The sequence below is a fragment of the Tenrec ecaudatus genome, chromosome 6 (assembly GCF_050624435.1).
Source record: "Tenrec ecaudatus isolate mTenEca1 chromosome 6, mTenEca1.hap1, whole genome shotgun sequence".
Lineage (NCBI taxonomy): Eukaryota > Metazoa > Chordata > Mammalia > Afrosoricida > Tenrecidae > Tenrec > Tenrec ecaudatus.
This window is the reverse complement of record NC_134535.1, coordinates 22,304,593-22,319,794: the sequence shown is the minus strand read 5'-3', so window position 1 is coordinate 22,319,794 and position 15,202 is coordinate 22,304,593. Positions and strand designations below refer to the sequence as shown.

General features: G+C 45.9%; 1 protein-coding gene across 1 annotated transcript in view; it reads right to left on the bottom strand.

Moving 5' to 3' along the window:
- Positions 1 to 1,890: 1,890 nt before the first annotated feature.
- The window catches only part of LOC142451355 (putative tetratricopeptide repeat protein 41), an 80,198-nt gene continuing 66,886 nt past the window's right edge, over positions 1,891 to 15,202 (bottom strand). The window contains exons 16-17 of the mRNA XM_075553203.1: positions 2,649 to 2,778; positions 1,891 to 2,563 (exon numbers count right to left, since the gene is read on the bottom strand). Of these exons, the coding sequence (XP_075409318.1) occupies positions 1,891 to 2,563; positions 2,649 to 2,778 (803 nt within the window). The remainder of the gene's footprint in view (positions 2,564 to 2,648; positions 2,779 to 15,202) is intronic.

Genomic DNA, 15,202 nt, shown 5'->3' with positions numbered 1-15,202 from the left:
GATCCTGGGGGCGGGGCGGGGCGGAGGCCGGGCCTGGACCGGCGCAACCCCGGTTGCTGTCACTCCTGACCCTGCCACGCTGGCGGCGATCGAGCGCACAGCCAGGACCGTGTGAAGAGGACGGCTCGTCGCCCGCCTTGGGTCCCGAAGCGCCATCTCTGTGATGTCAGCGGATCTCTGCCACACTCCCTGCAATCTGCGACTGTCGCCCCTCTGCCCCGCAGTCTGTGACCCAGCCTCCGGGAGGTGACCTCTTTCTGTAGCCTGGTGCGCTCCTCAGCCCCAGCGCCATTCGAACATCCCCCGACCCCGCTTGGATGCATCTCTGTGTGGGGGGGCCATGGCCAGGCCTGAACTCTGGGGGCTAGCCCTGCTCCCTGGGGATTGAAAGCACAGAGCTGCCCCGCACCCGTTACCCTTCAATCCCTTTTGGAAAGGAAACTGGACAGGAAGAAGAGGGGCAAGTGTTCATTCACTCAGTTTGCTCTCTACTACTGCCAGGGATTGAGAAAGGTGACCCAAGGTCAGAGGGCAAAACATTTAACAGCAAATGACTCCTGTGTTCCTAATGTCAGTTGTCATATACCAGCCCCATAGGACCCAAATAAATATGAAGGGTAGGCTGGAGGTCCTCTGTCCAGCCGGACACTCTCGGCCCCACTCTCAGGGGCACTGTCCACATATCTTCTCTCAGACCCGCTAAGCTGCAGCCATTCCGTACCTGTAGTCTCACCAAAACCAGATCAGCAGACCGCCACACACATTTCTACATAGAAGGCTCAACCCACTCAGCTCCCACAGGAAAGTCTGTATGGGCCACCCAGAACCCAGATGCAAATCTGTGGGCAGCTAGGACTGCGAGGACGTACCTGGGTACCCCAGATTACCATTGTGTAGGTGCTGGATGGAGGTTGGGTGGAGTACAGAAATCACGCTCAAACCTTATGTGAAAAAGATGGGGGCGTAAATAGCCCAAGTATTAGTAACTGTTTTACCTCATGAGCCAAGGCAAAATTTGCACTTCCGTGACTGCTCACCTGGATTGGTGGTTCAAACCTGCCCAGCCATGCCACAGAAGACCTGGATATCTATTTCGGGAAGATTCACCAAATAACTAACTGAAACTTGGGCCATCAAGTGGACTGGAACTCATGGTGAGCACATGGTTTGCTGTGCGTTTGTTCAATTACCATCGAGAAAACCCTAGGGGCCAGTTGTGCTCTGTAGCACAACAGGTCCCCCACTCTGCCACCAGTGCTCCGTTTCTAGATATGACACCCTGTCTAATCAACATTGCTCAACCTCCCTCCCAAAGGTGTGATGGAAAAATTGCTTTTTTAGTTAACATCCATGATAATGTTTAAGAGACCACAACATCAAATCCCTAAACTAAAAAATAAAAACAACTCTGCCTCCCAGTCGATGCCGTCTCATAGTGACCCTATAGGACAGGGTGCCAACTGCCCCTGTGAGTTTCCAAGACTGTATGTAAGTCTTTACCCGAAAGCCTCATCTCTCTCTCAGAGCAGCAGGAGGGGTTTTGATCCACTGACCTTTCCCACTGGCAGCCCAATGCATAACCACTATGCCACCTTGAGGATTATGAGTTGTGTGTGAAATAACTAATCAAAAGATTCTAAACAGCAGTTCTCAACCTGTGGGTCACAACCTCTTTGAGGGCCCAACAACCCTTTCACAGGGGTGGTCTGATCCATCACAGTAGCAAAATGACAGTAAGGAAGTAGCAACAAAAATAATTTTAAGGTTGGGGGTCAGTCCCCACAACATGAGGAACTGCATTAGGAAGGTTGAGAACCGCTGTTGTAAAACAAAGAGCCAGGTTGGGGGAGTAACCAAAAACCATAGATTTATAAGGGCCCATGAGTGTTCTCATTCTTTATTGGTATCATTTAAGGGCTGATACCATTTTGTGTCCATTTGAGGTTTCCTCCGCCAAAAATACTTCTGAGGAGTTAAACTGGAGTCTGGGCTGTGGAAAAGCCACTTCTCTGATATGAGCTCAACTACGGAGTCCAGGGGCTGGGCGGAGCTGAGCGCCTCTACCAGAGGGTGCTGGTAGATTGTGGTGATCTGCTGTGTCCCGCTCCCGCTCGTGGAAGTCACTCTTTGCCGGGAAAGCTTGACTACGCTGTTCATTTCACCCAGCGCTAGAATCTTGGAGGGAAAGGGTTTCTTTTTCTTCGACGTCTCTTTTTCGGGACGATTCCACAGTTCAACATGATTCTGCGTCTTCGGGCGGGTCTTTTTCCTCACGGGGATGCAAGTAATGGGTCTCAAGCTCTTGTTCTGTTTTCCAGAAATGCATTCAGATGCATCTGAAATCGGATTCAGGGCAAAGTCGGCGCTTTTAGCCCTCTGGAGCTGATCCGCATCCAGACACAAGGCGGAGCTCACCGTGTGGGAATTCTGAGAGCTGTGGTATCTCAATTTCCGCACGTCCTTCCCCAGGGGGCCGCCGGTCCTCCACCCCTCCGCGGATTGATGGCATATGTCTGGAAGGTAGTATCTCCTGCCCTGGAGCCGATCGATTTCCTTGAGAAGGCTGGGAAGGGCCAAAAGATATCAAGAGATCAAATACAGAGCATGATTGACCATATCTCATTTTGAGACTTGAAACAAAAACTCACTTCACGATTCCGGGGATTGATGGATGTGCCGCTCCCAGGTAGGTGGTCCTTAAGTCCAGGGACCTGTACAAATAGCCCACTGCCTCCATCGTGAGGTGATGAGAAGAATCACTGAGCAATAATTGGCCTGCTGGGTATTTGAAAATAAGCATATTGATTTTTTTTTAATTATGCCTTGCTTCACACTTTGGAAAGAGAGGAAGAAAATGCAAATTTTGAAAAAGAAAAAGTACTGAAAGAAAAGGATCATGATATCCCTAAAGCGAACCGGGGGCATATCTAATCCGTAGGTATAGGAATGAATTTTGAACGACTGCTTACGTAAGAGCAATTAGTACTTAAGACATGGGCCTACTCAAGACGCCCTCATGAGGAGCTCTCTGAAGACAACATGGGGGCCATAGCAAAGTGTGGGGAAGAAATCAGGTGGTGCTCAGCTATCAGAAAGAGTAACACCTGGGGTCTTAAAGGCTTGTCTTAAAACAAGCCGCAGCCTGCGTGAGGCGAGGAGTCAGCGAAATCCGTGTGGAAGAAGCACACCAGCCTATGTGATCCAAGGATTGTAAACAACAAAATGCAAGCTCAGGGGGGAAGGAACGGTTCAAGAGCTTCATTCTAAACACTCTGGTTTCTGAACACTGAAGATGAGAGTAGATGCCCCCAAGCCATTTGCCGGGCCCCTCAGGGATGAAGTCTGACTGTGGGCCAGAAAGGTAAGTAAATAGCCTTACTGTCAGACAGTGGTCACCATAAAGTGGACTATGGCAGCTGGAGGTAGACTAAAATGTAACCCCTTATCATTTGATCTCCCCTTTTGCCCCTTACTTTTAACAGTTTTATTGGCACTTCTTCCACATAGGATACAATTCAATAGTTGAATCATATTTGAGTTGTACAATCATTACTACAATCAATTTTAGAATGTTTTCTTCCTTGAACTCAATGTTATTACTGTCATTATTTTTTAATTGTGGCCAAAATATACACAATAAAACATTTAATATCCCTTTTGGTTCATTTTAAATTTATTCCACTTTTTGATATTTTCTTTCTTTTTAATTGAGGCTTTTCTCTGTTTTAGTTGGTCGTTGTTGCTAGGTTCTTTTTTTGGTTTTTGTCCTTGTTTTGTATGGTTTCTATATAGTGAATACAGGATAGGTGAATTTAAAGAGATACTAAATGGATTAATAATGCCTTAGGGACATGGAAGGGGAGAAATTCAGAGTTAACAATGAGTTCAAGAAGTAAAAAATGTTCTAAAGTTGATTGTAGTGATGATTGGACAACTGTTCTTAATATGATTTAACTAATGAATTATATTACCTGGTATTTATTTCTCTATAAAACTGTTTAACTCCTGAAAGAAAGTAAAGGGACAGTACTTTTACAGATGGTAGCTAGGCAGATGTTCTAGACCAATGGTTCTCAGCCTGTGGGTCGTGACCCCTTTGGGGGTCAAATGACTTTCACAGGGGCCGCCCAATTTATAACAGTAGAAAAATGACAGTTATGAAGTAGCAACAAAAATAATTTTGTGGTTGACGAGGTCACCACAACATGAGGAACTGTTTGAAAGAATCGCAGTGTAAGAAAGGTTGAGAACCACTGTTTTAGACTAAGAGGCATGGCCACCAAATACAATGGGAGATCCCTGTACATCCTGGGTCCAAAAAGACACAGCTATAAAGGAAAATGCTGGACATTAGAGGGGATTTGAAATGGACTATCCATTAGATAAAGTCTTGTGTATGGTGAAATCCCAGGGTTTGAACATTGTGGTGTGGTTATAGAGCAGTCCTGGTGTTGAAGTAATTAAGAGGGTCAGCTGCTAACCAGAAGGTTGGCAGTGCGAACCCACCAGCACTCCCTAGGGGAAAGATGTGGCAATCTGCTTCCAAAATGTTATAGCCTTGGAACCCCTGTGAGACAGAGCTAGTGTCCTATAAGGGAGCTCTGGGTTGGAATTGACTAGATGGCAGTGGATTTACTGTGGTTATGGAGGGGAATGTCCTAGTATTTCAGTGGCATGTGAAGCATTTAGAGAAAAAAGTGTCATCTGCAACTAACTTTGAAAAGGTACAAAGTGTGTGTGTGTGTGTGTGTGTGTGTGTGTGACAGAGAGAGACATGCACGAGGGCACATGTGCAAAAGAACAATGGCAAAATGTTCGCAGTTAGTGAATTCAGATGAAGAGTATCCCGGTGTTTATCATGCTTATGGTAGTTCCATAATCTGGTGCCAACTTGAGACTATTAAGAGTGAAGGGGTGTAATTTATCCTGTCAATCAGGTCACAACTTGATTACCTCATTTGGAGGCGCTAGGGAGATAGATAGCTCGCTGGAGGCAGGACTCTCTGCTTGGTATTCCTGATGACAAGACACAGGGAGCTATGCTAGAGTCCTGGAGCTGGAGGAGCCATGTGGAGACCTACACCAGCAATGAGATACTTACACCACCACTGGATCCATAAGACTTTCCACCCATTGGTCTGTGATCTTCCTGCATTTGGCATCATTGCATGTGTTGTGTGAGTTTGCAGAGGAATTTATAGATTGGTATCAGACATATGGGTTAATAGCAGATTTATGGACTTAACCTGGACTAGGCTGGAATATTTTCTTTTTTTTAATTTAACTAATTTTATTGGGGGCTCATACAACTCTTATTACAATCCACACATATATCCATTGTGTCAAGCACATATGTACATTTGTTGCCATCATCATTCTCAAAACATTTGCCTTCTACTTGAGCCTTAATATTGGCTCCTCATTTTTCCCCCTTTCCCCACTCCCCTCTCCCTCATGAAACCTTCATAATTCATTAATTATTATTTTTGTCATATGTTACACTATCCGATGTCTCCCCCCGCCCTCTTCTCTGCTGTCCATCCCCCAGGGAGGAGACTATATGTAGATTCTTATAATAGGTTCCCCCTTTCCACCTCACATTCCCTCCACCCTCCAGGTATCACCACTCTCACCACTGGTCCCAAAGGGATCATCTGTCCTGGATTCCCTGTGTTTCTAGTTGCTATCTGTACCAATGTACATCCTCTTGTCTAGCCAGATTTGTAAAGTAGAATTGGGATCATGATAGTGGGGTGCGGGGAAGCATTTAAGAACTCGAGGAAAGTTATATGTTTCATCGTTGCTACCCTGCACCCTGACTGGCTCATCTCCTCCCAGAACCCTTCAGTATGGGGGTGTCCAGTTGCCTACCAATGGGCTTTGAGTCTCCACTCTGCACTCACCCTCATTTACAATGATATCATTTTTTGTTCTTTGATGCCTGATACTTGATCCCTTCCACACCTCATGGTCACACAGGCTGGTGTGCTTCTTCCATGTGGGTTTTGTTGCTTCTTAGCTAGATGGCCACTGGTTTATCTTCAAGCCTTTAAGACCCCAGATGCTATATCTTTTGATAGCCCTGCACCATTGGCTTTCTTCACATTTGCTTATGCACACATTTGTCTTCAGCAATCGTGTTGGGAAGGTGTGCATCATGGAATGCCAATTTAATAGAACAATGTGTTCTTGCATTGAGTAAGTATTTGAGTGGAGGCCCGGTGTTTATCTGCTGCCTTAATACTAAACCTATAAATATATGCATGTAGATCTATTTCCCCACCCTCCTATATAAAGATATTTACATATGTACATGCTAATATTTACACCTCTATAAATACCCTTTGTCACCTATTTCTTTCCTCTATTTCCTTTGACTTTCCTCTTGTCCCACTGTCATGCTCAGCCTTCATTTGGGTTTCAGTAATTTCTCTCAGTTACCTTGCCCTTGCTGAATCCCTACCAGGCCTCTCAAACCCTCCTTCCCACTAATTTTGGATCACTTGTTGCAACCCTGTCCCTGGGTTGGTCAGCACCACCTCCTAACCCCCACCTCCCCCTCTCCCGTGTCCCCCCGGAACTATTGGTCCCATTGTTTTCTCCTCCAGACTATTCATCCAGCCTATCTTATCTAGATAGATCTGTAGAGATAATAATATGCACCAAAAATCAAGCCATAGAAAGACAGGCAATGAATGGCTGGGATATTTGTTAATGTACAATTTCTCTTTGCTATAAAGCTCTTTCTCATACACATATGAGTGTCTATGGACTTATTTCTCTAGTCAACCGAGACAAACACAGTGCTATTCATAAAATTTACTCGTAGGTTTGAAATGGTTTTCAAATAAAAAACTGAGAAAACAGTTTACCAAGTGCCACTGTGAGTAATTTAATATAATTCTCCAAAAATTATTCAAAGAAAAACTGCCATAATTTATCGTCTCATTTGCAAATGGTATTCATTTGTTCAATTTACTTATTTACAAGAGGCAATTGCCAAAGAGCTGAATTTATACCATGTATCATGTACATAATGTACCTGTCTTGGGATGGAAGGGACAGAACAGGTCCCTCTTACTACTCTACCCAACCTGAAGGTTCCCTGTGATCTCCACGTTGCTAAACACAAAGGTCAGCTCTCAGCTGCCATGATTTTGAATGATCGGGGGGCTTCCTCTGGAATTTTACCTGAGGTCTGTGATACTAGGGAACAACCATGGGTAGAGAGATCCCCCACCCTCTGTGTTCAGGAAAATAGCTTACTCCTCCCATACAGCTTAGATCAAATTCATGGATGGCCCCTAGACCATAACAAGGCCAACCTCCCATTTCTCTGCTCAGAAATTAATAACTGAATCTTTTATCCCCACTGATCAATCAGAAACACAGTGCTTGTTAACCAAACTGTGGTTAGCCTTCTCTCCTTTCCTCAAGCCCCTGAACTTGGACCAATGTCCTACCCCTTGAAGGACCTCTCCCTAGCTGACCTCGATGGAAAATATTCGGAGATAATGATGAGGTCGCCCACTCTTTCCACTTCCCCACACCTGGGTTTGACCTGGCCTTGTTTACTTCTGGGCTCTATAAAACAGCGGTTCTCAACCTGTAGGGCTGCCACCCCTTTGGGGGTCGAACGACCCTTTCAGGGGTTGCCTGATTCATAACAGTAGCAAAATGACTGTTATGAAGTAGCAATGAAAATAATGTTATGGTTGGGGGTCACCACATGAGGAACTGTATGAAAGGGTCAAGGCATTAGGAAGGTGGAGAACCACTGCTCTAAAAGAAAACACTCCTTTGCCTAGTTCTGTGAGATGCTTGCATATCTCTGGTCTGATGGAGTGCTCTATTAAGGTGGTACCCCTCCCTCATTCTATACCCCCTTCTTCTTTCCTTTCTGAATAGTTTCTCCCTACGTGAGTTAAAGTATATTGTGTCAACCTGGCCGATAAACACAGGTGGGGTTAATCGAAGGGCAGAGGGATAAATGGCTCAGTGAGCCTCACCTTTCTAGTTCTTGGGTCTCTTGCTTTCTGATGGTCGGAACAGGGTGCAGCTGCCTTAGCCAGTTCCCTGCTTCAGCTGGCAAGGCTCACTTCCTGTAAGACATCCCCAAGGAGCAGCTGCATGGATCTACCCTGGGTGCTGGAGCAGCCGTGCGGAGACACCTGCCAGCGCTGAGATGCTTGCATGTTCACTGATTCGGTTTTCCTCTTGCATTCGGCATCACAGTGTGTGTTTTGTGAGATGGGGGAGGACTTTGTGGACTGGTGTCAGACATATGGGTTAATGTTGGACTTGGCTTGGGCAGCACTGGGTTGGGATGTTTTCTTGATGTGCACTTAACCTTTATATAAAACTCTCTCTTATACATGAGTTTCTATGGATTTGTTTCTCTAAAATACCCAGACTAACACTCTACCCATGTCTGGATTTGTGTTTTTTCTGACATCATCCTGCCTCTTGAACCCTTCATCTGTTGGTCCACCTGTTCCTCTGCCCACCATTCAAAACAAGGACGTTATCCCAAGTTCTATCTCCTGCCATTTTTTTTGTCTTAACATGCTTGCTTGCTGAATCTTTCGTCCATTCTGCAGGGTGAGCCCCCAAGTGCAGCTAATGACTCCCAGCTGGGTTGTCTCCCGCTCAGTCCTCTAGCTCCTGAGAACCAAATGCATAAATGCCACTGCCTACTTTATGCCACTGCTATGCATAAAGGTTTCAGTAACTACTGTCTCCAACGTGGGCAGCTGATTCCTTCCCCATACTCTGTTCTTAGTCTGGAAGCTCTGCTAAAACCTATTCTCTTTGGGTGACCCTGCTGGCATTTGAACTACCTGTGACATAGCTTCCAGGATCACAGCAACACACAAGGCATCCAGGGTGACACACTGACAGACAAGTGGTAGACCTCTTGTCTCCACAGACAAATGGAGAAAGCAGTCCCTGGAGAAGAGCATCATGCTTGGTCAAGTGGAGGGTCAGTGAGAAAGAGGAAGGCCTTTAACGAGATAGCTTGACCCAGTGACCGCCACAATGAGCAGTGTTTGGTTCTGTTGTTCTGGGGTCGTTCAGATGTGTGGGCATCTAACAACAACTGAATACATCCACTTGGGAAGTTCAAGCTTATCATGCTCGAAATTCGCTCATCATTGCCCCCATTCTACACCGCCACCACCAACACAGACACACACACATACACACACACACATCCACTCGGTAAGTTCAAGTTCATCATGTTCAAAATTCACTCATCATTGCCCCCATTCTACAACAACAAACACACACACACACACACATCCACTTGGTAAGTTCAAGCTCATCATGCTCAAAATCCACTCATCATTGCCCCCATTCTACAACAACAAACACAACACACACACACACACACACACACACACACACACAGAGTGCTCCCCAGACTGGGAATGGCAGCAGCAGCATTCACTAAGTTGTACCACCATCCACTGAGTTGTGGGATAACTATCAAGTGATGAATGGTTTTAACCACTCCCTTTCCCTCGCCTCCCATATTCAATCAGAAACACAGCCCTGTGGGTTTTAACGTACTTAATTGCAATTTCAAACTTTTTCTCTCAATTTCTGCTACCCCTGACTTATTTTACACATGAAACTCTACAGTCTCCCATCAGCCAATCTGTCCTCGATCTGACCACGGGAGTGTTTGATCTAAAGAACAAATCTACTCCAACATGCCCCTTCCTGTTACAAACGCTACAACTGCTTCCTTGCCGGATCTTTAAGATGGCAGACAAGATTTTCCATTCCCTGAACCTTGGCACCTCCTGTAATGTCATCTCCCCACCGTCATATCACCCACTGATTCAGCCTTGCTTGATTTTGTTCATGCCCATCTTTTTTTTCTTAATGCTTTTCCTGCCAGGACTCAGAGACCAAGCCACAGTCTTCCTGTGGCTACCCCAAAACACTCTACCAGTGTCTCTCTCGGCACTGATCATATTGTCTAACAGCCCATGTCTCATGTGCTTGGCTCCCCAACAAAACCGGAAACTCCTAGAGCCTATGGACAGGGGGTTCAGGATCAGAGGACTGGCTCCCCAGTCCCAGACGTTTTAGCCCAAGGGTCTTGGAGTATCCTATGGTCTTTCTGAGCCTCTAGGTGCTTATTTATATATTCAAGAGGATAATACTATCCAATTCATAAGACCCTTTGATACATGACGTGTCTGCAATTTCCTCCACTTGAAATTGAGTCCAGGTCTAAACGATTTCTAGTTTATAAGGGCCATTTGACAGAAGCATTTACAAATTTATGTACAAACTTTAAAATTATTAAGGGGCCCTTGTTGTGCAAGCAGTTAGATACTTGGCTGCCATCCAAGAGGTGGAGGGTTCAAGCCCACCCGGTGGTTCTGTAGAACAAAACACTCCATAAACTGACCCTGGAAATGTCACAGCCTAAAAATCCGGTGCAGCAGATCTGCTCTGTCACATGGAGACACTTCAGGTTGACATCGACCAGAGGGCACCACCACCAACAAAAGCAAAAGATGAGTTGATTCTGATGCCTAGTAACCCTGTACAGGAGTTCCTAGTCTGTCCATCTTTATGAGAGCAGGCAGCCCCCTCTCTTCCCCAAAGAGCAGCTGGTGGATCTGAACCTTGTTAGCAACCCAAGGTCTAACCCACAGCACACCAAGACTCCTTCTATTTGGACTAGAGAGTCAAAAATGTTCCAAAAATGAGAACCTCTAACACTCTTAGCACATCCTACTGGTCTAGCCACGGAATATAATGATTTACCCTGAAAGGCAGCTTTCCAGTCAGACCCAGGCTCCAGAAACTGAGGGCACGTCACGTAGATAATCCTCCAGAAAACCCCAGAGCAAAAGGGTGTCCACTAAGCTGCTTCCTCAGCCATTGTTTTACTTACATGTGATTCACTCGCTGCCATGTAGTTGATTCTGACACATAGTGACCCTCTAAGGCAGGGTAGAACTGGCCCTGTGAGTTTCCCAGGCTGTAACTCTTTAGAGAAAGCCCAACTTTCTCCCTCAGATCAGCTGGTGGTTTCAAACTGCTGACCTTGCCGTTAGCAGCCCTACCTATAACCACTGCACCACCACGGGTCCTCTAGAGGCGATTAGGAAGCCAATTTCGTCAAGGCTCCATGTTCAAAAGGACACTAGCCCAACAGCCTGAGGGGATCGCCTTGATTTCATGGATTCCAGAAGATCTCAAATGGATCCTCACAAGGTATTTACACAATTTAACTGGGGTTATCCAACAGAAAGGATGGCTCTGCTCCAAGCTACCAATATTGAAAAGAAACTTCCAGATATTCTTCTAGAAAACAAAGCTCTTTAATTTCCAGATTTCAATTAGCTTGAAGATGAACAATAACCATTGCTAGCTTGAATGGCTTGGGCATCTTGTACTCAAGATGCCATCACATTCCAGCAACATGAAGAATACAGTAGAATCATCTGTATTCTTCACATTCCAGCAACATGAAGAATACAGTAGAATCTCCTCAGTGGTGCATGAAAATAGCAGGACACCAGCACTTTTTGTTAATTCAGGTTTTAATTACAATCAAAGTATTTTTATAATGAGGTGATAGTAAGCATGCATGAAGATGAGGGGTGGGTGAGAGGGGGATCTTGTATTTCTTCTCATCACAGTTTAGCGAGACACATCTTCATCGATGTAATTCCTTTCTGTCTCCTCTGTACTTGGGCCAGTCTCAAGGAAAACTCCTCACCAACCATATGCGTACCTGGTCATTCTGAAGATTTCTGTACTAATCCTGACTACAAGAAGTGTGTGTGTGTGTGTGTGTGTGTGTTTCACATTCCCAACTGCCTCTGACACAGAGTGGTCTTTTCTCCGTGCTTTAAATCCCTTAGGGAGAAGCCAGCTCAGTGGGCATAAAGAACAGGAACGCGCCTCCGCCACTCCATTATGGCGAGCTGACGGCTTTGTACTGTTCATCCTGGACGAAATGTGCTAGAGGAACATGACGCCATTCCCCTCGCCCTGGGATTCCTTTAAAACAGAAATGCCAACCATCTCGGGCAGATTTACAAGGAAGGATTTAAACAAAGGCCCGGGCGGGTTGGGGAAGGTGGGGGTGACTCTTAATCTGGGCACATCAGCGCTTCTCTCCCGTGTTGATTTTAAAGCCCCCTGCTCACCACAGATGGGCCCTGGATCCACAATGATACAGACACCCTTACATCTTCATTTTAACTTAAACCTACAAATGTCTGTGCGTCCTCCTTCCAAACCTCTATTTGACGTAGACAATCAAGCTTGGTTTAAGGGATGGGGCCTCTGGCGTGGGTTCCAGGTTGTCTTTCGGAGAATGCTTCACCCACAATTTCTGGTTGTGGTTTCTTGAAGGTGGAGACGTAGGCAGCCGTGATGTAGTTTGTACAGGATCCTTCAAGATCCATTACATGTTTATCCTTGGTCTTGACGGTGAGATAGTTAGGTTTTGTATCAACCTGGCTGGGCCAGGCTTCTCAGCTGTTCGGCAGTCAACCCCATGGTGTGACTTCCTATAATCAATTTAACGTCAAGTAATCCATGTAATCAGAGATGGGCTCTGCAGTGAGCAGCCAAACAGTGTGGAAGATTCCAGTGGGATGCAACCCTTCCTTAGGTCACAGCCCTGATGCCACTGGAAAGACAGTTTCCTGGGAGGGTGGAGAGGGGGTGGTGGCCTGCTTCCTATAGAAGCAGACTCCATGGAGAGCTTGTTTGCTACTTGCGATTCTGGATCCTGCTTCTGGCTCAGTGACTTCTGGTTCTTTGGATTTCAGCCAGCGGCCTGAAATACTGCCTGCTGACCTGGAAGCCATCAGCTGCCTGCCGTCTGACCTACCTGAACTACTTACCTGAACTAGTACCAGTGAGAAAAAAAAACAGTCTTCACCATAAACCATAGGAAACAATAGCAATATTTTGTTGAAGGAATTTTTTTTAACTGGAACTTCTCCCAGAAATGGTAGTCAGACAATGATAATTGTGGAGGCGTTTGACTCGAGTAGAATGACTGGCCTGAGTCAGTGTCTAGACTCCATCCTACCCCTCGCTTTCTTCTTTAACCATCCTTAAGGCACTGTGAGCTGAGTGTTCAGCTGCTAAGGTCAGTGGTTCGAACTCCCCAGCTGCTCCACGGGAGGGAGGTGAAGCTGCCGGCTCCCATAAAGACTGAAACCCTAAAGTGCAGTTCTTCGCTGTCTCCTATCTGGTTGCTGTGAGTCGCAATCAACCCGAAGGCCGTGGGAACCTTTGTAGAGTCTTAAAAGCAGGCTGCTAAGGAAATGCATTGTGTTGTGGTGTGGTTGATGTTGTGGTTGGGTACCTGGAGTCGGTGTCCACTCAAGGAGATCCCATCTGCAAAGCAATGGAATGCCGACCGGTCTTCTGAGTTGTTATGTGTGAACTCATTGTTGCGGCCATGTTGCCACATTCTCTTGTCTCGGGTCTTCCTCCTGCTCACGGCCCCTCTACTTTACCAGCATGGCGTCCTTTTCCAAGAACTGGGCTCTCCCAAGAACATGTCCAAAGTCCTGGGGACCAACTATCACCCGTATATCTTCTAAGGAGAGGCTGTGCATCTTGCCAAACATTTTTGTTTGTTCTTCTTGCAGTCTGTGGAGTTTTCAAGGTTCTTCAACACCATGCTCCAAAGGCATCAATTCTGCTGTGGTTTTCCTTATTCATGGTCCAGTTTTTACGGGCCATGCACACTGACTGAGTCCTCAACATGACATAGTTGCCCTTTAATACCTTATGTGGGTCTTGGTTAGCAGATTTGTCCAAAGCAAGCATACTGTCTGCTCTCTTGACTGCTGTGTTCATGAGCATGGGCTGTGGCTTCAAGTAACTGGAAATCCTTGACCGCTTTCAAGCTTCTCTCCACTTATCATGTGTCAGCTGTCTAGCTGTGAGGATTTTTGCTGTCTTACACTGTGTTGCATCCCGCACAGAAGGCTGCAGTCCTCCTCCGGGAGTGCTCCAGCAAGCTGGTGTTTTCTGCCTGTCACGGGTTGTTAAGGGCCTTCCTTGAGTCCTGATATTAATCTCTTATTTTTATAATTCAGCTTCTCAGATTATTCACTCAACACAGACTGCCTAGGGTGAAAGGATACAGGCCTGATGCACATCTTCCCTCATTTTAAACCATACCGTTGCCCCTTGGTCAGTTTGAACAACTGCCTCTTGGTCTACCCACAGGTTCTGCATGAGAACAATAGAATGTTTTGGAATTCTCATTCTTTAAAATGGTTCTGTTAGAGATGTAGAAAGCAGAGAAGTTCTCGTGGAAAATATCTCATCCAAAATCTCTTGTTCCAACCAAACTTACTGCCGCCAAGTCAATTCTGACACAGAGTGATCCTATAGGACAGAGTAGAACTGCCCCTACGGGTTTCCCAGACTGTGAATCTTGATGGAGCAGAAAGTTCCATCTTTCTACCTCCATTTGAACTTCTAACCTTGCAGTTACCAGCCCAGTGTGTAACCAACTAGGACACCAGGTTTTCAGGAAATGCATGCCTTAGAGCCTATTGTTAACAGAATGCTTTCAGAAAGGATTGCTTTAGACCACCTATGGATCTGTGCCTTCCCCCTTTTGTCCCTAATTTCTATAATTATTCTAAATAACCAATCTTGAAACCATACATCTACTTTGTAAACCAAGCCTCCCCAAAGCCCTAATTTCCTTTACCTGCCTTCCTCCTTCCTGGACCACTAGGCACCACGCAAAGCTATTACATTCTGAGTTCTCTCTATAGAAATTCACCTGTGAGATGGGGACAGAGGGTCCCCAGAGAAAAACTCCTCCAAGAAGCCATTCTCATAAGAAGTTTGAGGGGCAGAAAACAAAGGGGGTGCTTGTGTAATGGAAAGACCAGAGCTTGCACTCAGTGCCATTGAGTCTGTTCCGACGCATAGCCACCCTGGAGGACAGTGTGGTCAACTGAGGGACTGGATGATGATGTAATGCATCTAAATCATCCCTGCTCGTCATCAGGGGTCTGAAGAGCTGACTCTGGTGGCGGAAGACTCTCACGGTGATGAGATATAAATAAATCGTAATATAAAGTCTTATGACTGGGCACAGTCCCTCCAATAACCTCCATAAAAGAACTGTCCTAAAGGAGCTACCATATAAGATGAATCATTCCTGTATCTGGCTACTTCA